Source organism: Triturus cristatus, chromosome 6, assembly GCF_964204655.1.
Source record: "Triturus cristatus chromosome 6, aTriCri1.1, whole genome shotgun sequence".
In the NCBI taxonomy this organism is placed as follows: domain Eukaryota; kingdom Metazoa; phylum Chordata; class Amphibia; order Caudata; family Salamandridae; genus Triturus; species Triturus cristatus.
The window spans coordinates 1722604326-1722632204 of NC_140589.1; the positions used below are offsets into that span (position 1 = coordinate 1722604326).

Below are 27879 nucleotides of genomic sequence, written 5' to 3' on the forward strand. Positions count from 1 at the left end.
GCAAATATGTCAGCTATGTGTTGGGGGTCAGTAATTAGGGTACCCTCCGAGTTTACTATCGTGTGGACCCATCTAGCGGCCTGTTCCCACCGTTCAAGCCACGTCAAGAGCTTACCCATCCGTTCCCTTTACTCATGAATCCTGTGTCGGGAGACTAGCGAACGCGCCACCCCATCTTCAAAGAGAAGCTGGCGGTAGTCTTGTCTCTTGAGAGCCAGACTGTGACATGTAGTGAGGTCAGGATTACGAGCGACCGACTCCTCCAACCTCGAGACCTCAGCCTCTAATTCCGATACTCTCTTGGTCCGCTCAGCCCTGTGCCCCACATTGAGTGATAAAGCCCTGCCCTTAATGAACGCCCCGAAGGCCCCCCATAGCGTCTCTGCAGAGTTGACTGAGCCAACATTTTCTACAAAGTAATATTCAGCGTCCTTGTGGAGAGCATCACTGATGTGTGGAATTTTCAGTGCCCACGGATGTACGGAAATGGAGCAGGGGCTTCCCCAGTGCGAGAGCCCAGAGTCGCCAGAACGGGGGAGTGGTCGGAGATACCACGGGCCAGGCAATCGGACCTTGTGAAAAGCTGAACATCTTGGGCATGAGTGAATAAATGGTCTATCCTCAACTGACTACCATGCACCCCGGATTGGAACGTAAAGCGGGTGTATGAGGGTATTCAGTCTGCCGTCAGTCAGCCGTAAAGCCGGGTTCCCAACGGCGCTACACACTGCCCCGCGAAGAATTGCGGCGGGTAACAGCCATGGTCCGGGTCTTCGCGCTCGTAGCAGCGGGGTGCCACACGCTAGTTCTCGGCCCTCCAGCCGCGCAGAAGGTCTCCATCACCGATTTCACTCCTCGCCGGCCGGACGCGTGGCAGCTCCCAGGGCTTCGCCCAGCCCGATGTTGCGAAGTCGGGTCTCCGCTGCACCGCCAAGGTCAAACAGGCATCAATAGATTGTCTGGCCCTTCCGGAGATAGCTCGTTGCAGTTCTGTTGTGATTTGGGGAAACATAAACGGATAGTGGGACGGATTTGGAGCTCGGTCGGCGGAGCCGAACGATTAGGTGACCGTCTTCGTGCTCGGCTTGGCCACACCCCCTGCTAAGCTGTTTTTGACTAGTCTGACTGGAATCCTGTTAATCAGGACATGAGTCTCTCTGCTTTCTCCCCTAAATTGTTGTAATCAGTACTTGGGTACATCCCAGATTGGATCTGTGGTAACCTTATCAGTCCCTAGTATATGGTACTAAGGTTCCCAAGGCATAGGTACGCCAGAGGTCCTCCATGGGTTGAAGCATTTATTATGCCGCCCATGGGAGGCCATTGAAACTTTAACTACAGGCCTGCCATTGCAGCTTGTGTAAGCTGGTGCCAGCACCACTTACTAAAGATATAGGTTTCCTACATCTAGGGTCACTGCACTTAAAACCTACAAGTCACCCCTATTAGCAGGCCTTTACAATCCTGAAAGCAGGGTGCTTGGTTGTGAGGGTGCCCCTGCATGAGCAGGACACCCCTACAGCCTATGGAGTCCATTTTAGGGTTGTAGGTGAAGCAGCCATATACCATATAGAGGGTAATTACACAGTGACCATCTCGAAACTGGCTGCAACAAATCCCATCATGTTTGGTATCAAACATGTTAGAATCATACCTCCCATGCCATAAACGGTGTGGGAGGTATGATTCCAAGCACTGGAAAAGCCATCCGTTAGGCTTTCCCTGTTCCCAATACCAGTCTTCCAGACCCGGACAGCCCGAAATGGTTGCTGCCAACCAGAGACACGATTATGCCCTTCTGCTGCTGAGCCAAGCTCGAGCAGGGGAAGGCAGAACAATAGGCATCCTGTCACAGGGAGGTGTAACCACCTACCAGACAGGATTTCGTGTATTGGGGCAGGGTGGGTGCGCTCTCCACTCAGTCTGCATGAGGGGCACATTTGGTGTCCCCATGTATAGTCCAGTTCAAACCAGCTCTGGGAGCCGTTGGCTCCCGCTCTGGCGCAAAACTGGACAAAGAGCATGGCAGTAACCTCCCCTCTGTCCAGGCCCTCCACTGGGAGGGTCCCCTGAATCGTCCCAACCCTTTCCTAAGGATACTTAAGGGCAACTACTAATGAACGGTGGTATTATGCTTAGGTATATTGGCGCCACTCAGGAGAATAACACATGTATTTGTACATAAAACCACTTATTTGGAAGACGGTGCTGTAAGGTGAGGAGAACCACCAACCTCCCCAAAATAGCGGCCAAAGCCAACAAAATATACAAAGAAATTCTCAGCAAACGTCATAGGTGTATCAACAATTCGCTAAATGCACGATGTAAGCACAAATTATACACAACTTATTTCAATTCTTATTTTCTTTCTTTATTCTTTTGGTCTTGCTTCAGACAGCCAACACGTGTTTCGTCGCTTACAAAGCGACTTTCTCAAGGCTGCATATACATAAACAAAACACAGGCCAATGTAACACCTTACAAAGTTTTCAAGTGTCAATAATATTATTCTGAAATCTCGCCGTGTCAGAAGTGGAAAACACCTCCAAGTAGACATGTATTAGCATGCACAGGGTGGGCAATGCAGAGCATGAGCCAAAAGAAATGTCCAATAGCATGAACAACAAATATTATCATAAGATCAAAAGATCCCAAATACCTAATGCGGTTATGGAGGAAAATAGGAGTGACAAGCAAGTGACACTGAACCTAAGTATCATTCCAAGACCGCTGCTTTATCTCCATGTGAAAAGCCATTATCAAAATATAGTGAGTCACATAAAGCCTATCCCGTGACCGTGACTAGTGAAAGTCAGCAAACGTCTATAAGGTGCATCCAAGTGGTGATGGAAGAGTGACTACAGTATCCACCTATGTAACCCCAAACCGTGAATTTTTGGAAACTCAATAAATAACTGTGTCCTTTTTGATAAAGACCCCTGTAAAGTAAGAACAACCACTAGTTAGCAGACCATAAAAACAGGCTGCCCACTCTCTAGTACTCAACTCCCACACACAATCTGGACACCTACTTCTTTTGTGGTGATATTTCCAACCCACAAAGGGATTCAGTATCTTGTGTGACGTCAATAAGGCAGTCCATGCATCTGAGGGATCATATTTTGTCCCCAAATCTTAAGCTCTAAAAATAGTAATAATGGGGATGTCTCAATGTGTAAAATTAACGTGTAAATTAACATTTGTATTCTACTTTCAGATGTTAAACTGTACACCTGATTACAATTCCACGTGCCGAAAAATTATATATCTGAGCACTTTGTTACTGATGCACATTTCCGTAACTACTCATATAATAGGATCTTTTGTGAATCCCATAAAAGTCTGAAAGTTGCTTCAAATGGAAGAGTAATCCTCTCTGAGTAACTGTTTGATTTTTCATGGCCCTTTTCGAATCATCAGCCTGCACCAATTATTTCAGGTAAATACTTCAATTTGATTGAAGTGGATATTTTGGTACCTAATACTTCACGCATATCAAGAAAGAAGTCTTGAAAGACAGATGCTCTGAACAGGGCAATAATTTGTGTGGGGTTCAAGAAACCCAGCAAAATGTAACTTGCTGGCATCTAAGCATGCTCATGCTTGATTAGACTTTTAGTTTTGTTTTAAAAACCTTATCAACATTTAATAAAAAACTAAATGCAAAAGTTGAAGTCCACATCAAAATGTATCTTGATATACCATGCAACCATAAATGGAGAAATTGTTTGCAAAGTAAAAATACCTACCGCCCACAGCATGTAGAATAGCTTCAGGAGCACACGTGTCCCATTTCTTGCACCCAGGACTGGCAAACACATAAGCTGAAGCCTGCCCTTCAATCAGCTGAATGATCTATGAATTGGTCAAACACCAGACTCAGAACAGAATCCAAACACATTGAAATTTCAACATTCTCATTAGCTGCTTCGGCTATTAAATCAATTTTCCATGGTGAGGCCAGAAGAAAAATTTAACAACTGCCACAGTCTTACTCTAGACCCTGTTTGAGGATCATTTCCCCTTAAACATTTTCAGCATCTCTTTAGCAACAGGCAGCTCTATCATCATCTAATTTATGGAGCGGTATTTCCATAGGAGCAGGAGTTTCTAGCAATAAACCTGAAAAGGTACATGTGTCTGCCCCATAAAACCATGCTGATCCCATATTCCACTGTGAGTGAAGCCAGTGGTCAGCTAAATTAGTAACATGTTAAATCTGCACTGCCTTATATTGGACTGAATACGAGCAATGGTTTGACTTTCTTCTCTTGTGTTAGCTCTTCTAAATGTCACCCAACTGACCAAGAAAACTTTTCAGAACAATCTCCTACATTACAGCAGGTATTCCTTGGTTTTCAAGATATTGAAATGCACTGCTGCTATGCAGCTCTAGGGGTGTCTAGAACAGCACATACTACTGGACAACCATTAGTTGTGATGGGTCTGAAACAGTGTTATTTCTTTGTTATGACATTGTGGCGGCAGCAGACCAGGGAGTGGTTACTTTGCACATTTCCATGAATCTGTCCACTGTATTTGATTTGGTTGAGCATGAACTGCTCCTTAGTCGACTACAAACTGCGGAGCTAATTCAGTGCTCTGGTGGTTTCAGTCATTACTGTACGATAGGAAACAGTCAATGAAAGTTCGACCTTTTCATTTTTCCAAGGCTGTTGTCAGCTTTGGTTTCCCTCAGTAGTCATGTCTGACTCCTCGTCATTTTAGAGCATTCATCGAACCACTTTTCAGGATACCATGAAATAATAATCTGTTATTTAACTAATATGCTGATGACATACAGATTTACCTGCGGGTGAATACACCTGAGGAAGATTTTACCACCTTATTACTTGTTCTGCCCCGCAACTTAACTAATGGACCACGAGTGGTATTTATTCCACCTATACCATTCCTTAGCCTTCCACTTGCTTTGGCATTGCCACCTCATTTGGACACAAAGTAAAAAATCTGGGAGCTATTTGGGATAGTGATCTCATCCTCAAGGTGCACATTGGGGCAGTCGCAAAGTCTGCATTCTTCGGTCTACGCCAACTTAAATCATTCCTTGCATTTATTTATCTAGCCCATCGCAAATGGAATATTGGCGTATTGATCAATGCCAAACTTGATTATGCTAAAGCTGTGATGGGTGGGCGCCTAATATCCTGATTTACTGTTAGCAACTGGTGCTGAATGCTGCCGCCCGGCCTACTTTCAACCCTACAAGGTTGTATAGCATTTCTTTCAGCCTTAATACTCTGCACTCGATCCTGACTAGTAATAAAAATGCTTTAAAAAATTATTATGCCTGGTTTATAAAGGTTTAGCAGGAAATGTACCCATACATCCTCAAGAAACAATGTTGATGTGTGGGCTCTCCCTCACATGATTTGCTGAAGGGTCCCGTGTACACTGTTGGGTCTGTTTTCTCTACTAGGGCCCTGTCAATGGACTTATCTTGCATAACATGGTCCAGTAGTACTCTTTTCTAAACACATTCATTAATACATTTTCCCCATAATAGCCTGATGGAAGTTTTCAAACTGCAAGTTTTACTTTATTATCATGAAAGCAAGAGACAGTACCAACCTTGTTACCAGCACCTCCAACTCTCACAACCTTATCAGGCTTCATTGCATCAATGCACGCATCGACTAATTTGCTGCTATGAGAACGTGTTGTGGTGATAATGTGCTTCCCACCAGGCACGTCCTGCAGCTGAAATCCAAAAGAACCAAGTTCCAACACTCCCCACAGAGTCCTTCCAAGCACTGCACTGTTCCCAGCCTGTGCACAGAAAACAGTCAGTTAAATGAGAATTAACAAGGATGCAACAATGCACAGTATTGATGGAAAGCACCAAGGCATCTACAGACATTTCAATAAACCATAAAAGATGTGTTTGCAATTTACGGAAATAACTAGGGAAAGACAAACATTATTGTATAGTGCATTTGTTTAACAAACGTCTCTATTACTTATGATATAATGAAGTATCCAAGGGACATATTCATTTCCACCATGAGAGGATTCCAATGGTGTCCATTCTTTGTGGTTTGCTACTGACCTGTTTGCAGAGATAAATTTGAGTAGGTGGTTGCTGGTGAGGCCTACTGGCACTTATGTTTGGATACTGGCACTTACTTTTCCTCATCAGATTTTGAGCCAGAACAAGAGAGAAAAAGGGGGAAAGAAAGAGGAAGAGGAATAATGAATAAGAGTGAACTGAAATGAAAAAGGGACAAAGCAGAGATAAAAAACAGAACATGCAGGAGAGGGTTTGAGGGGCAGGGAGTGTCTGGTCATGGATTAAAGATGCATGACGTGGAATCAGAACTAAGTAACCTTGCTATTTGGCACCACAACCTTGTGCAGTGCCAGGCGCAGGCTTCTAAGCAAAACTTTGGACTCTGCACTTCTTTTAAAAATTAAGCACTGCCGGTTTGATAAAAATACACCTCTCCAAAATACTTAGATAAAAATAAGTTATGCAAACAAAGGTGGGTGGAAATGTCACCTATGAAAGCTTTACACATATATGCTTTTTCCGATTACTGCTTTTATTGGGCTTATCCAAATAAATACAACACACCGACCTTACTCACAAATGCTATTTTCGAAAAAGATAACCAACTATTTTGGTAACTCTCAGCTCAAGATAACTAAGGATTTATTTTCAAATGTTTACCTCTCTTCTTATTGACCTGTACAGTCTCTCCACGATATAAAAATAGTTTCATGAGGTCACTAACCCTCCAAAGAAATGAGGTTTCTAGTAAAAGACACATAACACAACCTAACAATGTTCCCCAACTAGGACTCTCATTATGCAACTGTTTTTATTTTACTCTTACATAGCCATAAATAAAAAACACTATCCTTGTATTTTAAGTATATCCTACCACAAGTATTTCCCTCGTCCATTTAAAGACAACTCCCATCTCTTTTGGCTTGGTGTTTGCTACCTCTTTCCCTCAGTAATATTTTGGCAGGGTTTGGTTCCTCAGGTTTTGTCCTCAAAGAAATTGGATTTCCCCATTTGCTCTCTTCATATCTAAAGGAAGATTACTTCATGCTTTCCTAAACCACTCTTCTCCTACTGGCTTCTCATCTTAAGTTTGGAAAAGAAAAGTATCTAAGATTAGTTGATAGACTAACTCTTGATTATAAAAGCTCTGAAATGTGCTCCAGACTTCAACAGGATTTGCCTAAGCAAGTCTTTTAGACTCTCCACTCTATTGGCACAGACATTCCACCTTCGACACTATACTCCCCAATTACCTTTTAAGTGCCAAAGAGGGTTAGATTTCTGACTAGAAATGTCGATTATCATAAAAAAGAAAATGACCTAGTTCGTGCAGGGATTACCTCAGTTATTTTAAACCACAGATCAACTGCTGCTGAAGAGGAAACCATTAATTTAAGAAGGGCTCTCCTATTTAACCTACTTACTGGATTAACACTTAAAAGTAGAATTTATTGGTGGAAGCAAACGGCATATATATGACACCAACAGTAGTAAAACAATGTTTGCAATTGAGGAGGATGTCATGGAATTTGCAACTGCATCTCTAGCACAAACCAATATAGAAAACCTGAGGAATGCATAACTGTAAATGATGCAGCTCCAGTCTCAGATGCCATTGCATTTCTTCTACTACAGCTCTCTTTTGCTCACTGTAGTGAGAACAACGATCTTTCAACTCCAACATTCATCAACGTGAACATTACTAAATAGGCTTGAATATTCTTGCTACTGTTTGAATATGCCATGGGGTTCCATAGAAGAGTCTGTACTTTTTTTCAATAATTGATTATTGTATTTCATTGTTATTATATATTGGGTTTTGATCAAATCTTATTTTGGCTATTCCGCAGCTGATTTTTGACGAGGTGCTTCTCATGAGATGAGCTCTACATGTCAGTGGAGAATTGTTCTTTGTTCTCTGGGTGTGATGTTGCGATGACCAATTCAACTTCACAAATTGCCCTTACTTAAATGTTTTCATTTTTTTGGAGCATGATCTTTATTATATAATTAGATCCCTAGGGGCCTGCATAACGAGGACCAAAAATGGAATTATAGGACAGTACTCGAGACCGGCTCTTAAGACACAATTAATGACAGAAATATGCTGAAAAACATTAAGTCCCCAAAACAGTCTCCAACCAAGGTAAATAGAGGACACAACCCCTAATCTCAGATGATGTACACCATGAACCGATGCTGTATGGGTTGTCGAAGTCAAGAGGTCCATTACTCACAAAGGAAGCACATGTTGTGGCTGCTGGGGAAATCTTGTGCATTCCAGACTTGAATAACAATAAGCAACAACAAAGAGGGCGTGGGATAGTTCAAAGGAGACTGGAATAACCAAGTAGGAAGGGAGCCAAGAGACGAGTAAATAGGGAAGGGCCCCTGATCGCAACCCAGGTCTTTGTGGGATTGAAGGCCAAAGGAATGCTTGAGAGATCACTGATCAACAAGAGAATAGGTGTAAGCATACTGTGTACAATGGACCAGGGAAGTAGGAGTACAAGCAAAAAAGTGAGGCACTGTAAGGAACACCCAGATGGGAATCTACCCTAGGGATACAACTCTCTTGTTTACCCCTTTAGTCACCCCCCTCAAATGGATGGAGTAGGGAAACTTTCTGCCATAGAACATCCCCTCATGTGTCTCACTAAAAACGTACTACAGTCTCATTTAAGGGGACAAGCTGCAATTCACCACCAATGGCAACCCCCAACATGGGTCAGTAGTAAACTTGCTCTGCAAAGCTGTATCTGGAGTGAGTGAATGGCACCTAAGACAAAACACCCCAACTAAGAAATACTGACTGATGTGTTTCTCTTGTCAGCATGAGATAAGATGTGAATGTCTTTATTTAAAGATCAAGAAATAAGCGTATCCCTTCCCTCACGTTCACCATTCAGACCTAGTCTGAGTCCCTTCCACATTTTTGAAGTCCAGTACAATGTTTGAATGCACAATCTCCTTTACATTTCAGTCTTTTTGATATTCCAGGCCAAATGTTTTCCTTCACCAATTCTGGGATATCTGTTCCTTAGTTGTCAGGATATCCAAGGCTAAGTATCTGAAGTGGTCCAGATCCCACACCTGCATGCTTCTTGTATTGTCTCTATCCCTGATGATGATGAAGTGAAGACGGTAACCAAGAAGTGCATTAACTGCATGCACAGCTTGCTATATGTCCCTTCATGTAATTTCTCTCAGCTGCCAGCTTCTTTCTCTCTATAGTCCCAATGCTAATTTGTACCACTCACGTGTGAGTTTATTCTCATTATATGTTTCCAGATGCTGCGTTGTGGGAAATGGTGCCAGTATTTGTGTGTTAGATAGCTAATAGCACTGACATTAAGGGAGTTTCATCTTCAGGGGATACTTTCTGGGCATTCGTGGGTAATGCCTCTCCCATATACCCTCAAAAACAGAATGGGCGTCACCAAGAAGCTTCTTCTTACATCCAGAGCATCTCCTATTTCGTGGATAGGACCCCCTCTCTTTCCCACTAGCCTAAAAAGATAAAGGTACATTCAGGAGTCTTCCCGTCACCCCCTCCTATTCTCCACATCTTCCTGTGCATTGACTATCCCAGCAGGTAATCCCATTTTTAGGTCGATCTAGACAGAAAATGCGCTGTCTCTTCAAACCCTGCTGCAATCTGTCTGTGGGCTTCTAGTTCATTCCCTTTCTTGCCATTGCTTTTCATTTGTCTATGTCAGTGTCTTTTGAAAATCCTTCCTTACTAGTGGTCAGTCCTGCCTCTTTGTCCCTCCTACAGAGCAGGGACTTCGTACGGTCTCATTCTTCTATGGTTCCTTAGCTGTTATTTAGGGACTATTTTGTTCTTGGGTTCCTGCTCTGTTACTGTTTGTGTTTAGCTTCGTGGCCTAGCTGTTTACATTCAAATATAGCATTCTTCCTCCCACCTCCTCCTAATACCACAGTTGTGTTACTGCTGCCTCCCCCACCGTGGCTCCCACTCTGTTGTTTGTATTTTATTTTTTATTAGGCTTTTTGCACTTTTCGATCTCCACTGTCATTTGGGCTTTGTCTAGTATGATATTTGCTTGGTTTGGGCTTCCTTTTAAGAGAGATTGGGCTTGGTTTTTAGGTATGGCCTGCAAAGGGTTTACATCCCGCCTCCACTCTTTCCTGGCTTTTCATTGGTTCCTGCATGGGCCACTTACTTTTCATCCAGTTCTATTGGCCGTAGCATGTTTTCTTACATTGACCAAAGCGTGTTTTTATATACTTTGGCTCCAGATGATCATTTTTGGTAACGTCTCCTCTACAAACATCGTACATGTATCTTAACCAAGAAAACAGCGTTATTTTTTAACTGAGCGGAGTTACAGCCCTCCAGAATTTTTCAGGGCATGCTGAAATGCCATAACGTATTAACTAACACATGCTGAAATGAAGCAGTGCGCTTGCATTTCACATCTATGTGAGGCAGTATCTCTGGAATGAGTTACTGAAGAGCAAGTTATACAGTACTTCAGTTTGACCTAAGTTTGTTGTAAATGCCAGTCGCACAGTAGCAGACACCGTCTGCGTTTCAAGCCTCGCTCTGTCATTGGATGAAAGGCGCAATGCCGGGGTGGGGTTTTATAGGCAGGGATGCCATTGGGCAGCCAGACCAGAATGGTGGGGGTGGGAAGATGGCCACCAGAGCTGTGGCGGCAATGGCCGGAGAAGGAGACTTAACAGAGCAGTGAGGGTACTTGTCTGGCGCAGCGCGACGGAAGGAGGGGAGAATACAGATTTGCAGCCTCGCGTTGTGGTTGTACCAGGACATGAGGTGGCAGGCCCGGTGGAATGCAGGGCAGTAATGCACTATGGGGCATGTAGTTTAGTTGTTCGCGTTTCATGACGCCTGGGCCTGTTAATGGAACTACCTCTCACATGAGGCCAGTTCCTGGTTCTAATGTACACTGGCACTGCCCCTTCCTCAGTGGTCTTCTGCGAATTGTAGGTCTGTGTAAAAATGGTTCAAGTCCAAAACAACAGCACAGCACTGCAAGCCCCATCATTATGGGAGTGGTCTGTCATCCTAGTAGGTGACAAGCGTCCTGACGCCCTAGTAAACTGACATAAAAAAAAAAACACCTTGTTCCCTGACTTCAGACAGTGTTTTTATAAAAAATGGCAGGCATTTGGACCAACATGTTCTTATTTCTACCACTAGTTTGAAGAGAAATGCAGAGCTTCTTAAGCGATATAACACCCAAAGCACAAGCATGGCTTTCCGAGATAGGAGCTAACTGGTAGTCCTTACCATTAACTGCACATTAACTGTGGTCTTGAAATATTATTTTATACTATACTCAGCGCTACAACTCTAGCGCTTAGAGCATCTCCTGGAACTGCATCTCGTGGAATAATGAGGAGCCTTGGCGAGGACTGTATGAAACTCTTCCCTCCACTCTCCACGACCCACACATGAGTAGGTCACCCAGCCAGGGTATTTTATTTACATTCTCGGACCACTTCTGCTGTTTATCCCATCACAAAACCCAGAGCCTTATTATCAGATATCAAATGAAAATAACACATAGACCTGTGCCCCAGAGAGCACGCACATGCTTGTAAGAACCAGGCCACTTGTGAGTCCCTTCGTCCTATGACGTCAGTGTTATTTATGACATGGAACATGTTCAGCCAACCTCCAGTCTCATGATCAGTCTGCTGTTTAGGAGGATTGCCTCATGTTTGGCATAAATCTCTCTTGTTAACAAGTCTCCCAGTGTACAGATGAATGATACATAGAGGCGGTTGTGGAACCTACCTACAGTGGGATTGGTTGCTGTACTTTTCTATAAATAAAATAAGAAAAAGAAAATCATGAAGTGGTTTATTGCCTTCAATGGATGAGTAGGTATCTTTCCCTTAACGTTCTGGCATTTTTAGTCATTAATTTATATTGGTACACACACAACCTTAAGTACCAGGAAACTCTAGACTGGTTGAACTGCTCGCGCTAGGACTTTGAAAACTGCAAGTCCCAGCATGCTAAACCTGTTAGCTGAAAAAAGTAGCTGAGATTCAGCTTCACGACCATGGGTCATTAATGTATACAAAGGTACAGACACGTACTTACTTAAGAAAAGCTCTGAATATTTTTCCACACTTCGAAAAGCATAATCAGTTTAACATGAATATTCCTATATTTATAAGGTTGGCTAGTGTTTGAATTCAGATTTGTTTCAATGGAATATATTTTTCACTGAAAACAACTATGGAGACGTTTTGGTTCCTGATGAAAACCTAAAAGCCCCTTAAATTCGCGACGTACGATCTGCTTCACAAACTATATATCGCCCTAATATAAACTGCTCATGAGCACACATGATGTAGCAGAATCCATTAGATCTGACATCAGTGACATCTCAGGTGATATTTATCATCTTACCATTGACATGGCTATTGTGGCTGAGCCCGCCAAGATGGTGGACGTACTAGTCTGAGGCCCTGCAACCTGCCCAAGCCATTGCCTGTTATCTGTGTCGGTGGGGCCACAAAATAGAGCCATTGGGATGCGAAACACCAGTTGAGCTAGTATCGGACTACTGCCGAGCTCCAGGAGTCCGCCACCGCAAGCCACGACAATCCCCGTGAGTGCTCCTTCACAACATGGCTGGGCCCAGCAACAAAAGAAATACCTAACAAACAAGGCAACTGAAGCCACTGCGATCCACTCGCCCCGCATCCTTCCTGCTGGAACGGCGTCCACTGATACATGAGAGCAACTGAACCAGTGCTATGAGTCTACCCGCTGCAATGCTGGGACCCCCCCCACCCTTCGCGCGGCAGGTGGTGGGCTGAGGTAACGCAGCGGCTGGGGAACCAGATGTGGCAGGGTTGGTCCACCGCTTCAGTGCATCCAAGGTAGACAGCAATGCAGTGCGCCACTACTGAATGCAGCGAGGCATTGGGACCACAGAGACCGGCCCAAACGGCATAGAGGCCCCCGAGCACGAAGGACATGACTATGTAGACCGACACCAATTGCCTGGGTAGCCGCCCAATAACTGAGACATCGGAACACCACAGACACAGCACACATACGCCCTAAACGACAGCGGGCGGAGAAAAAGAAAATCAGGTGAGAGACAGAGGGGTGGGCGTCTGACCCAGAAGCACGAATGGGACATGAGCAGGACACCAACACAGATTAAGACCGCTCCCACCTGCTCCAACATAAGGCCAGGAACGCACACAGGAGGTGCGATAGGCAAACGCAAAGGCCTCAGCCCCGATCTGGACACCTGCTAGGATAACCAATCAGGTGGAAAAAGACATTGTGGCATATCCCCCAAGGGGGTTGTCTACCATTTCTTCTGACGTGACTACCTAGAACCCCACCCCCCCCCCCCCCCCCCCACCCCCAAGGGACTAAGTGCACGGCCCTGGGCACCCTGCAGTGGCAGGCAGGCCCTGGCTCCTCATCAGGGCCCAAAAACTTACGAGGGGAAGAACTGCCATATGAGCATGCCCAAATTCATAGCCTAGCGGGTGTGAATAGAAAGCCAGTGCGTAAGGCAGGATTGCCCCTGCCTGCTCCAACAACCAGCCCGAACCGCACGGAGGGAGCGACAAGCAGAAACGACGGCTTCAGCTCCAATAGTGACCTCTACAAGGATCACTCATCAGGGGACGAGACGTTGTGACATACTCCCCATGGGAAACGACTACCACTACTCCTGACACGATGGCACAACCTCTCCCCCAGGGATCAAGTGCACAGCCCAGGACCCCTGGTTGCAGGCCCTTACCGAGACCCCTCGACCATACCAGCAGGGCCCTCATAACCCCTTAAGACTCAATAGACCACGGAGGCAGGAGCAACCATGCGAGCACACCTACCACTCGAACCCATCATAGAGGTGCGAGGCCAAACGGCAAGACCCCGTGAGACAAGACTCGAATCCCAAGATACACACCAGGCATTAACCCCGGCTTCACCAGAGTGAAGTATATCAGATCCTACTCTTTGACATAAAGACGCAATTAAACGGATACAGTGCGCCGCAGCAACGAGACACGTCTCTCTCAGCAAAAACATGGCAAGAATACGCTCCAACAAGGGACAACAAAGGCCCACCCCGATGCAGAGTCATCCTCAAGCTACTAAACACCAACAAGAAGAAACAGAACCGTCACACACTCTTTCCATGTCTGATGAGTTGGACAAGGTGCTAGCAGTCATCGAACATTCCAGAGTCACCATGGAAGACAGATTCGGGGCCTAGCCATGGACCTCAATCTTTTATGTGATGCCCACCGCAAACTAGCTGACAAAGTCGCGGATTGGGAGAAAACACTTTCAACCCTACAACCCCTTGCGAAATCGCAACAAGAAACACTGCGAGAATTACGAGACTGAGCAGTGGCTCTCGAGGAACGGACAGACAACCTTGAAGGATGCTCGCAGAGGAACAATATTCGCGTCCTAGGCCTACCAGAAGGAATTGAAGGAGCAGACCCCATCAGCTATGTGGAGACATGGCTTTGCTCTTTCACACCTAGCTCAGAACTAACCACCTTTTTCTTGGTGGAGCGTGCACACAGGGTACCGGCTCGCTGTTTAATCCCAGGATCCCCCCACGCCTATTACTGGTGAAGCTCCTCCACTTCCGTGACAGAGATGCAGTGCTTCGCGCAGCCACACAAAATGGGCCCATACAAGTCAAAGACAAGCACATCATGCTCTTTCCAGACTACTCACGGGCAGTGCAACACCAGCAATCCTCGTTTCTGGAGGTAAAGCGTCGCCTCTGCCATAAAGGGATCCAATACTCATTGCGATTCCCACACCCCGGCACCGAAGCCCTGTTGTGGGATCCCTCGATCTGGAGCAGATCATTGTCGAATGCAGAAAGGCCCTACAGGCGGCGGCAGCTAGGACCAGTCTCAGTGGTTACAGATGATAAGAGGCCCACACATCTTCACTTGGGAAGAAGAGGACAGTCACACAAACACCTATCGAGCAGAATCAGTGACTCCACCCTTGGTGACACTGCAAACTGCGGACACACTTATTTGAATTATGGTCATTCATGGACACCCACCCATATTACATATTCCACCTTCATTATGCTAATGTCTGAATCAGCTCACACCATTAATAGTGTAACATAACCCAGATCTTGGCCCCACCACCCACAGGGATCCTACAAAGCCCACACTTACTGTTGTTTTGGGCGCAAAGCCGGTCCGTCACAACACTACGCCAGTGAATTAGTACAATGTTTAGTTTGGATGTACCGCACTTTGCGGTATGTCCCTCGTATTGGGAATACCTGCCAACCCAGTTTGAACCCCCATACCGGATCCCCTCATAGACTCTACAATGATGGGTGGGCACCATAGACCCTGGAATGCTACTACAATCGGGTAACACATGAGGATGACCCAACATCTCTTCTCCAAGCACCCCCCCTGCCATCACACTTGCATCCTAGCATGACACGCTCCAGCGCTATCAACATTCTCACTTGAAATGTGCACGCCATGCACACGGCACATAAGCGATATGCCGTTTACTCATACATTAAGAGGTATCAAGCACAGATAGCAGTAATGCAAGAAATGCACTTAACTACTGGGGAATTAGACAAATTACGCAAGCGCTGGCACGGAACCTTCTGTGCAACTACATACTCAGCATATGCTCGGATACTGATCTGGCTCCGACTGGGGGACCTATTTCATGAAACGCGCATGGCAGTGGATGCGGAGGGACAATATGCCCTAGTGGAGGGACTTCTAGATGGCCAACCAGTCTTCACAGGCAGCATCTATACACCAAACTCCGAGCAGGGGAAATTTAGGGACACCCTTTCAAGCATCCTTGCCAAGTTTACCATGCCACCATGGATATTAGGGGGAGATTACAATTGTGTGATGGACCTCTCCGTGGACAGGTCTCACCTCCCTCATCCGAACTCTCTAGGTGCCACACAAACAAAGCGATACAACCCCTGGATACACCATTGGTCACTAGCAGATGCCTGGCGTAGCAGATACCCCACAGCCAAACTTTACTCCTTCCACTGCATCCCACATCATCTTCTTGGGCGCCTAGATCGATTCTTATGCTCACCCTCTGATATTCCTAAAATGCATGACGCATATTATCTGGGACAGATGCTCTCCGATCATGATGCACACTTGATTACCCTTGCATGGCGACCCTCCCACCCCCTGCCTCCACCTGGCGACTACCACGCAAATGCCTTGAAGATCAAGTATTTAGGCATGAGCAGGACAAAAGTATTAGAAGTTACTTTACAGAAAACACCAATACGGCAACTACAAGCATGCTGCAGTGGGATGCATTTAAAAGAGGGGCGTGTATTGACTCGCCCCTCTGTATTGAAATGTAAGCAGACCTAAGATGGTATAACTTTAGGGCACATGCTGCCAGGGTACATAGAGAGGGGGATAGGGCGGGAAGAATATCATCATGGCTTATTCTGCAAGACACCGACGCAAGCCGCATACCTTAAATAATTACCCCCATGGGAACGACAGTCCGCTCCCAAGCAGACATCAACCAAGCCTTCTTTAACTATTATGCGGAGGTATACGGAGCTCCCACACAGATAGATCCCATGATGCTGAACCGATTCCTGGACGCCCTCTCATTGCCCCATTTTACCCCACCTGACAGGACCACCTTTGACGCAGTAATCACATCTACAGATATTACACAGGTGATACGGACACTAGCCAGAAACAAGGCCCTATGTCTTGATAGGATACCACTGGAATGTTACCACCCTCATGGCGCCTCGGCTAGCGGACATGTACGGGGCAGCGCTGGAGGGTGGGGAGCTCCCGGGATCTCTCCATGAATCACTGATAGTATCCTTCCTAAAGCCAGACCGCGACCCACGACAACTAGGATCCTGCAGACCAATTGTACTATTATTGGCAGATTACAAAATCTTCGGAGAGATATTAGCAGATTGTTGCGATCCAATTAGTCCAACACTGGTACACCCAGACAAATCTGGGTTTGTCCCAGGCAGATACCTCTCCCAAAACATCTGTCGGTTGGTCCACGTTCGGGATCAGATACGGGATCACTTTCTCCATGCCGTGTGCCTGATCCAGGATCTGGAAAAGGCCTTCGATACCCTATCCTGGCCATATCTCTTTGCTGTACTCCATCATATGTGAGTTGGCTAAACGCTACAAGCATATACAAAATTAATATACAAGAACCCTACATCCAGAGTACGACTTGGCTGCCACATATCACCCCCATTTACAGTATTTAGAGGCACGCGACAAGGGTGTCCGCTCTCCCCCTGGCGATGGAGCCATTGGCAGTTTGTCTTCGGGGGGAGGGCAGGGAATGGGGATTTCCACTAGCAGATGTAATTCATAGCGTGTCCCTATATGCAGACGACCTACCACTCCATGTGCGCGACATTACAATGGACCTCACACACATTATCACCACCCTCACAGACTTCGCTACAGTGGCTGGTGTAAGAGTTAACTGGACCACTGAGCTCCAATCTCCCCCCACAAGTGGTATGTATTGGAGGCGTTGGCATTACTTGGAGTGCCCACGCACCCTGCTACCTAGGCGTAGGACTTTACCACACCCCACAGGATGTATATGAGGGCAATCATCGAAAAGTGCTGGCAGGTATTTGCGCCTTAATGGAAGACCCTTCTGGAAGACCCTTCCACTGTCTACCCCGGGTAAAATCGCGCTGGCAAAAATGGTGTTGGCCCCCGCCTCCTGTAACATTTTGCAAATTTACCGGTCATCCCCTTGTGGAAATATGGATTTTTCTGGTCAGTTATGTCCCCTATCTTGGACCCCAACGGTTCTATGTGCATGTTACAAGTACATGTATGTTCCCTCCAGTTCCAGTTATGAAGACGCAAATACATGTGCGTCCACCGTTAACATGTCCTCTGTTGATCCGCCATGAATGGGCCGGATATTCCATTCCTAAGTACGAAAGGCCACCGCCTTTATATGGTTCACTTATGCCATTTTACAGTCCAGGCAAGTAGGCCCTGATTCTGTCATCAAGCTTTTCTTGCCTTCTGCCTCTGAAAGCTCCAGTCTGAGCCTGCACCTGTGACCATGAACTTTGTCTCATTCTCTGCGCGGCTCACGAAGCCTGACATCAGCCTGCTGCCTGCCAAAAACTGTATTTCACCTTCGAAAATTATCTGCTCCGCTCCCTGCCCAATGCATTCCTGTCTAGTAGCTTAAGTAAACATTCTGCCAGCTACCGAGCAAAGGCCCGGCTTCTCCGTCTTCATGCAAATAATTCATAGCCCTGTTACTATGGAAGATTCCGCCCTCGCATCTAGTATAGACACTTAGACGCTTGTACACGCACTAATAGTCAGTATAGTCAGTATAGAATAAGATTCCACTCGAAGAGACCTCTCTTTTGGATAACTTAGTTCTTTAAACATAGGATGTTAGATATGATTTGGGATTAGGTTGACTTGACCCTCCAGACTTCTGTCGCCACATGTAGAGCTAAATGTCAAGTCCCCTTCACCCCCTAGTTGCACGTCAATTACACGTCATGCTGCTGCGCGCGCATTTCTGCCAAGTATTTCTGCTGACATTGCGAAATTCTTTCATGTAACCACCCTCTTATGACATCACATCTGATGACGTTCTTTAAACACACCCAGTTACGCCTATCTTTGCCACGTATGAATATATTATCTCCACTATCAATTGTTACGCCTCTTGTATTTGCTTCACTGTAATGCTTATTGTATAAAAGTAATTGATTGTCAATAACGTATGTACTTCACTTCCTGAACCTTCGTGGTGATGGAACCTGGAACAACCGATTATAATCGACCTCTGGAATAAAGCCCATTCCGAACCTCTAATACCACGGATTCTGCCTCTTATTTACTGAGCTATTTCATTATGTTTCTGTATCAAATTAAGTCCCGGTAATTAAATTATTTACCACATAAATGGCGCCCGAACAGGGACACTTTCTCATCTCACGCGCCGGCGGTGCGTTGCAGGCCCGGTCTCCTGCCACAGCTGGACGGACAACAACGCGTACCAGCAGGATTTCCTGTATCTCCCTCCGGTCAAGCGGGGGCGACTGAGGCTGCGATCAACACCCAGACGAGGCGGTGAGAAGTGCGAAGTATCCCGACCAGAGCCTAGCTGAGAGAGCAAGATCCGAGGTATACAGAGGCCCACCAGTTTCCGAAGTCCCAAGTCGAGTCCAGTGTCCGAAGTGTTCGAGTCGAGTCCAGTCCGGTTCAAGTTCAGTTCAGTTTCCGAGGCCTTCCGTTCCGAGCTACCCGGTGAGTACCATTACTGGGGAGGCGTTCTGGCGTGCACATAAGTTGTGCCGGTCCAGACGGGTTTGGGTACACAAATCCGGTCTGCACTGTTTCAGCAGTGTATCTGTACTGTTTAGCAGTATATCTAGTATATCAAGTATATAAATTCAGAATAAGTCAGTTAATGTCGAGTATTATGTTTTAGTGATTAAGTTTTTCTTAGATCATCGTCATCATCACCGCTGCTCATTTTAAATGTTAAATGTTAAATGTATTGATACGTCCTGCATATTGTGGTATGAATGACTGTTCATTATTGTGTTTTATTGTATTAAGTTTGTTCAAGATCAAGTAGCAGACCAGTTCTCAATATGCCGCTCTTTTCGAAACTAAGACAGATCACAACTAGAAAAGGGGTACTCGAAGAAGCTGTTCCCATTCCTCCTAGGGACACTCCAGGGTACTTCATGTATCATAAACATGGCCTAGACGCCATATTATTTCTCGATTTATGGGTAGACTACACTAAGAAATTACCAGAAAGTCAGAGGTGGCCCGCAGCTGGGACCTGGGATGCAGAGTGCATCGTGAAAGTAGAGGAAGAATTATGGAAAAAGAAAGCTAGACAATCACAGAAAGACGCCATTGAATTATGGCGTAAAGAATCGTATAGACGTACAGAAAAAGCACGTAGACAGGAAGAGAAGAGTAAAGAGAATTCAAATGAAGTCCGAGAAAATCTATTAATTAAAGAAGGTGCACGAGTGAAATCAGAACAAGTAGACAGACAAAGAAATGCCCTTATGAATGGTATGTATCCCCTTCTGGCTGAAGGATTACCTAAGGCTACTCCAGGGATACCAAAAGACTTGCCAACCCCATTATTTCCAATAAAGGTACATCCTAAGGGGCATCCTAGAACCGCAGAAGATGTTTTTCTTTCCTCATATTTAGATGACGCAGCTCCCGAGTATGCTAATCCCGCCCCACATAGACCGCCTGCCAGGGAGGTTCAACGCCAAGATCCAGTACCCGTATCCCTACAGCAACAAGTTCTGACACAAGTTCCGGCAAGCACATCTGTTTCTGCATCTGTCCCTACAGCTACTTCTATAGCTGTATCCACACCTATAGTTGCTGTATCACGTTCAACGAATCCTTTCACACCCGATACCCCAGACGGGGCTACCGGAGGTGCTACCAATATCTTTTCTACGCCACCTAGAATAAATAAACTTACTTTTCAAGAGTCAGCACATCCACGTACCCCCAAACTCATAAATGCCCGCACGCTTAAGGAACTTCTAGTAGATTGTAGATATGACCCTGTGCCCGGCAAGGAGGACGAAATGATCCTGGCATCATTACGTATCAGACGAGCCGCGGTGTATTTAGGGAAGTTACCAGGAATGACTATGCATCTAGATAATATATATCATTATGTCCAAACAGGGCGAGATTCTGAATGTATTAACAGAGCTATGGAATACCAGAAAGTGGAAATACAGGGGGAACTGTTACGTTTCCTCATAAATTGCGTAATCAGAAATCAAGACCGACCGGGGGTAGATCCGGAAATAATGCAAACTCTTACCAGATGGAGCCAGAATATATCAGAAGGGAGACATGATAGGCAAAAATGTATAATAGCCATGTGCAGAAAGATCCGTAAAGAAATAGAACGCCTACACGAAGAAAGATTAACGGTAGACCAGTTTGAACAAAACGAGGAGGAAGAAGGATCAGGACTGCCCACAGGACAGTCAGAAACCATAGCCTATGTAGGTAGAGGAAAATCTTGTAATAGTACTAGATGTCTTACTGATCCGATACGTCCGATATGTCTAGAAAATAACAGGAATTTTCAAACACCAATAATAAATATAATGTCTAACGAGCATTCATTCCAAGCCGCTGACAAATTACTGCGAGAACGAAGGGGTTATCATTTTCTTGATTATATGGATGAACAAGAATTAGCTAGGTCAGCCGTTCATTGGATTGACAGTCCCGGAATGTATGGTGATAATACAGTAGCACACACATTTTTGAATCTCACCCCAGATGAACAGCGTTTAGCTGGGATTTATATGATTCAACAACTTCTTATACTATATAAAAGCCAACATTCAGATCCTGGTCCCTTACCTGATATATTGACTGAATTACTCACGAATAAATGGAGAGGTCCAGGTACTAAGCTAATTAAAGAAATACTAGAATCAAGAAAGCAGTACATTCTTTTTATATGCCCAGAACATGTCTCACTGCCCACTAAGGAAAGAACCACGTATTACATGGACAGACAGAATCCCTTACGAGAAGTGCACCCAATAAAGGGCGAGGACAATCAGTTTAAACGTGTATATGTATATACGCCCATATCAAAAATAGAATTGTTAGAAATGAAGAAAGTGGTACCCAGTCATGACAAAGACCCAGCGGGTTTCCACCGAGAAATTAAAGACATGTTACTCATGGGAGAGTATACCTATCCCGACATTATGACAATATTAAAGGTATTAATGCCTGCTGGCATTTATGAAAAACTCAAGGAAAAAGAGTGGGAGGTGGGAGACCAAAAGATAGATTGGACAGCATTAGAAAATGAAGAAAAGGCCCGAGGTCCAGGTTCGGGGCTTGGGGACAAAACTAAAGCACTACCAGGTTTACTAGTACAGGTACTGCCACGTTTATTAACCACGAAAAAGGAAGACTGGGGTGCAATTTCAGCCTGTAAACAAAAGCAAGATGAAGACACTAGTGATTTCTATGCACGATTTGAAAAATGTTTCGGTATAAATAGTGGCATAAAAGCAAGTAGCGAATCATACCCACATCTGTTTGTGACAAAATTAGTTGAAAATTCCTTGCCCCAAGTGAAGAATAGAGTATTAAAATTCGAGAGTACCTGGCAAGGTAACACTCCATCACAAATGTTACAAATGTTACAGTATCATCACAATAGAATTAGAGAGGAACAAGATCATGAACAAAGACGCATGAAAGACACGAAAATGAAAATGCTAGTCTCCCAGACAGTTCCAGCTGAAGGACATAAAAAGGGTACGACACATTCTGGCGATTTAGCAGGACCTGTAAAAGGGACATGCAACTATTGTAAACAACTAGGTCATCATGTACACGATTGTCCAGTCCTGAAGCGTAATATCGCCACGGGTATTACAAAAGAAAGACCACGGCCACTTAGACAGGATCAGAATGAACAAGGAGCCTTGCAGCATGCACAGTCCATGCCAGCTCCACCACAGACTATACAGTTTGTGCCAGCTGCACCAGCGCTGCCTGTTGCTGCCACGCAAACCACGACACGACAACTGTACCAGACCGCACAGTACGACTATCCTGATTATCAACGATATGCATGAACCAGCCTAGAGAGGGAAGTTGACTTACCCCTTATCGAGATCCCTGTAGATCAAGAAGGACCTTATGTGCATAGTGAATTATTAGGCCAAGACAGAAAATTTTTACTCGATACAGGGGCAAGTCGAACAACTATAAAACGTAGTGAAGTTCCAGGGGCACCCCTCTCAGGCTCACAGAATATTTCCCTTGGTTTTTCAGGAAAACCTATTGTTAATGAAGTGTCACAACCTCTTCCACTTACGATAGGACCTTTGACCCGAACTACAGATTTATTGCTTACTAAATCATGTCCAGAAAACCTGTTAGGAATAAAGACATTGAAAGCTCTAGGAGCTATAATATGTTGTTCTCCGGAAGGAGTAAGATTGTTTTTACGTGATTTTAAAGGTCATTATGTGTCTAGAGACATGGATCCCCGATTGCAGACTTTACCTACACATCTATGGGCACAAGGCCCTACTGATGTTGGTTGCATGAATATTACACCATATCGAGTTACACTAAAGGCAGGAGTGGTACTACCACGAATGCGACAATACAAGTTACCACCAGATGCTGTAGTGGCTTTACTACAAATCATTGACGAGCTCATTGCCCAAGGAGTGGTTGTAGAAACAGACTCCAATGTATGTAATTCACCGATAATTCCGATTCTCAAACAAACAGATCCGAAGGCCCCGCCAGTATATCGATTGATTATTGATCTGCGCGAATTAAACAAGTGTATTGTGCCACAATTCCCTGTGGTCCCCGATATCTCATCATTACTGACAGCTATTGATTCCGAAGCAACATTCTTTACTGTAATTGATCTCAAAAATGCCTTTTTCAGCGTCCCAATAGATCCGGAAAGCCAATATTTGTTCGGATTTAGTTTAAATGGACGTAGCTTCAAATTCTCACGCGCACCTCAAGGATTTACAGAAAGCCCCAGCATCTATAGCCAAGCACTGAAACGAGAACTCGACAGTATCCACATGCCAGTTAACACTGCTTTGCTTCAATATGTCGATGATCTGCTGATCACCGCCCGAAGCGAACCTGAATGTGAAAAAGCATCACTGACGGTTTTACAATTTCTAGCCGAAAAGGGGCACAAGGTGTCCCCTTCTAAGCTGCAATTCTGTGTCCAGCGAGTTATTTACCTTGGTCACTCGCTGTCCAAGGAGGGAAGGCAGCTTACACCCGACCGCATTCAGTTAATAGCTAACATGCCAATACCCAAGACACAAAAGGAGGTGCGGGCTTTCATAGGCCTCACTTCATATTGTAGGCAGTGGATCCCTCAGTATGCATTTCTAGCAAAACCACTCATTCAGTTGACAACACAGGAGGCAGCCACATCGACTGTTCTCCCTTGGACTCAGGAACATACACAAGCTTTTGAAAGCTTAAAGAAAGCTTTATGTCAAGCACCTGTTTTAGCAACACCATGTTACAGTAAACAGTTTACACTCTTTATTACAGAACGCGAAGGTACTGCCTTGTCAGTACTCACACAGGAACAAGCAGGAGCACACAAACCATGTGCTTATTTTTCTAGTACATTAGATCCCGTAGCTCAGGCTCTGCCTGCGTGCCTGAAATCAGTGGCAGCGACAGCTTTAGCAATCAGACAAAGCGATGCCATAGTGTTAGGACATCCATTGACAGTACAAGTACCACACGCCGTAGAGGTTCTTGTGAATCGAACGCAAACACAACACTTGACTATAGCACGACTTACAGGGTATGAACTAACATTGTTTCAGCCACATATAGAAATCAGACGTTGTAACACATTGAATCCTGCCACACTTTTACCTGTAAATGGAACAGACCCATTAGCCCACGATTGTATTGATGTTATTACAATCACGACGAAACCCAGACAAGACTTGACAGATGTTCCATTGTCAGATCCAGACCTGACGTTGTATGTAGATGGTTCATGTATGAGAACAAGTACAGGAGAGTTAGTGGCCGCTTACGCAGTCACCACAGACACTGAAATTATTGAAACCAAGTGTATAAATACCTTGTCCGCTCAAGCAGCAGAGCTCGTCGCTCTGACACAAGCCTGTATTCAAGCCACAAATAAAAAAGTCAACATATACACTGATTCACGTTATGCATTCGGAGTCGTACATGACTTCGGCGTGCTGTGGCGAGAGAGAGGTTATTTAACTTCTCACGGTGCCCACATTCAGCACGGACCCCTCATTCATGCCTTATTAGATGCAATACATTTGCCCATTGCAATATCGATTATGAAATGTAAAGCTCATACGAAAATTACTGATATCATTTCTCAAGGCAATGATCTAGCTGACAGAACCGCTAAACAGACTGCTCAAACTCAAACATCCGACATGACAAAGACAATAGTCCAGACACCACCACATTGTATGATGGTTAAGGATCCCGCTCTTGATGTAATTGACATACAGACATATGCTACACCAGACGAAATAAAGAAATGGACTGAATTAGGAGGGATCCAAACCGATCAAGGATGGATGATGAAGGAAAAATCTGTGTGGTTCCTTCCTGATTCAATGGTCCAAGTTATAATTAACACTGTACATAGTCCTGCACATCTAGGAGAAAAAGCTATGCTAGATAGCATTCAACACATTTGGTTTAATAAACATTTACGAGCTGCAGCCAAACAAAAAGTTCGTACCTGTCTGATCTGTTGCCAGTTCAACCCAGGAAAAAGCGTTCCCGTAGAACAGGGTGGATTTCATCCTCCTGATCATCCTTTTGAAGTCCTCCAGATGGATTATATCCAGATGGAACGATGTAGAGGATTCAAATATGTTCTCGTAGTTGTGTGTGCTCTTTCCCGTTGGACGGAGGCATACCCGGTTTCAGATTACACTGCCCCGACTACTGCCAAACAGTTGGTTCGAGAATTCTTCCCACGATACGGTTTACCACGTGTTGTTCACTCAGATAACGGCCAGCCGTTCTCATCCGAATTAATGAAACACGTTTCACTTTTGTTAGGCTATCAGTGGAAATTCCACTGTGTCCGACACCCCGAAGCAGCAGGTCTCGTAGAAAGACATAATCAGACTCTGAAAATAAGATTATCCAAAATATGCAGAGAGAAAGGTGTCGACTGGGTAGTAGCATTACCAGTTGCACTCTTTTACACAAGAATGGTAGCACACTCTCGAACAGGGCTATCCCCGTATGAAGTGATCTTCGGCAGACCACCAAATATGTGGGGGACGCCTATACCACGCAAAATAACTGATATTGACTGTAACATGCTGACAGATTACTTGGCTTCCTTGATGTCTGCACTACAATCTTGTCGTTCACAGGTAGCTGCAGCTTTTCCTGACAACACTGAGGTGAAACCCCATGACGTGGTTCCGGGAGACTTGGTCCTCGTGAGGAACTTTGATCGAAAGACTCAGCTGGAACCTAGGTGGAGGTCACCTCAGCTGGTGTTGCTCACCACAAGAACAGCCGTGAAGATCGAAGGCAGAAAGGGATGGATTCATTCAAGTCATATCAAGAAATTTCATGGACTAAAATCAGATGTGAATACCTCACCTTGTGTGTCTTCACCCATTGACTCAAAACTTCCTTTTGTGGAAAAAAGTGATTCTGAGCATTATAAATTAAAGCTCAGGCCCAATCAGTCGAGCAATTTGATTGTTTAAGTCCTCTCCAAGGTGAAGCGGTTGAATTGTCTCTGACATGTATCCCTTGGACCTGAATAGAGAAAGCACCCGAAAAATGTTGAAACGACAGGCGTACTGTAAATCACTGCGTAGTCATTGCATAGTGACGTTATTAATTTTATTTTTCTCAAGTCTTTTAATAATTACTGCAAGTATATTGTTGCACATATATTATCCTATTTCTAGACATGTTTACAATGTTACTGCTGAACATTCTTTTAGTAAATTACCTCCGCTTGAGTTGTCTTATAGATTTGCACTGCGCAATAACATGTTTATTAGTATGTTGCATCATTCCCATCAGGTTAGCAATGCTACAAATTGTTGGATATGTGGCCGACTCCCTCCCTATCAGAATTATAAAGGAATTCTACCTCTTTTTCCATACCCGTTCACACACAACGGCTCCTGTGGAGCATGGTTTAGTTTAATTAATTCCCAAGATTCGAACTCTGCAGTTTATCAAGACAATGGGGTATGGGGAAATCTGAACTTAGTTTTACTTAAGGTCTGCCACCCCAACAAGGAGGGACTTCCCAAAGGAACAGGAACTGATCTAGAAAATGAAGTATATGGATTAGGTAACTTTACGCTTAATCTCCTGATCTTGAATGTCGAATCCGAAGCTACTTCAATTTTGCCCGCTATGTCAATACTTCCAGTAAAAGGTGAATTATGTATAAGAAAGAATGGTTCCATACACATGGGCCATAGTAAATGCACCACTGTAGTAGAATTTAGTGATCAAGGCAAGTCTACATTTAGAGCTTCCCGCCATTCCTATTTCATATGTGGTCAGACGGCATATGTACGTTTGCCTCTAGATTGGGATGGTACTTGCTACATTGGATTCCTTTTGCCACCTGTTTTTCTAGCTCCTCCTGATTATCACAGAAATATTCATTTAGTATATAATAGAGTAAGGAGAGATCTCCCAATAGTCGACTACACTGAAACAGCATGGGAAAAATACACAGATTTCAATAAAGGTCTCTTTCCCTATATAGGTACCGTTACTAATAGTAAGCTGATACGTAGATTAACTAGAACCCTTGAAGCAGTAGTGAACGAAACTATTTCCGCCTTAGGCAATTTAACAGAAGAGCAGTCTGCTATGCGGGTTGTTGTGCTTCAAAATCGTCTTGTCCTTGACGTCATCCTGGCTGATAGGGGCGGAGCTTGTAGGGTCATCGGATCAAGCTGTTGCATTTTCATACCAGAAAATTCGCCATCTGTATATAAAGCCATAACTCGTCTTCATAAGATTGTAAGCCAGATACACCAGAATCCAGGCACCTGGACTTGGTCCGGTTGGTTTTGGAGTGTATTATCTACCTTTGGATGGAGAGTTCTATCCTTCCTAGGTATTGGCCTTCTCATACTATTCAGTTGCTGTCTATGTCTACAATGTGGACCAGCGATTTGTGGTCTGTGTGCCACATCGTGCATTCCACATCAAGATTTTCATTCAAG

The 27879-nt window shown here is 44.7% G+C and overlaps 1 protein-coding gene across 5 annotated transcripts in view; it reads right to left on the reverse strand.

Moving 5' to 3' along the window:
- Positions 1–27879, reverse strand: part of BPNT1 (3'(2'), 5'-bisphosphate nucleotidase 1) — a 217449-nt gene that overhangs the window by 22167 nt on the left and 167403 nt on the right. For all 5 annotated transcript variants that reach the window (XM_085612949.1, XM_085612945.1, XM_085612948.1 and 2 more), the window contains 2 exons: positions 5593–5790; positions 3750–3855 (listed from right to left, as the gene is read on the reverse strand). In XM_085612949.1, coding sequence (XP_085469075.1) covers positions 3750–3855; positions 5593–5790 — 304 coding nt within the window. The remainder of the gene's footprint in view (positions 1–3749; positions 3856–5592; positions 5791–27879) is intronic.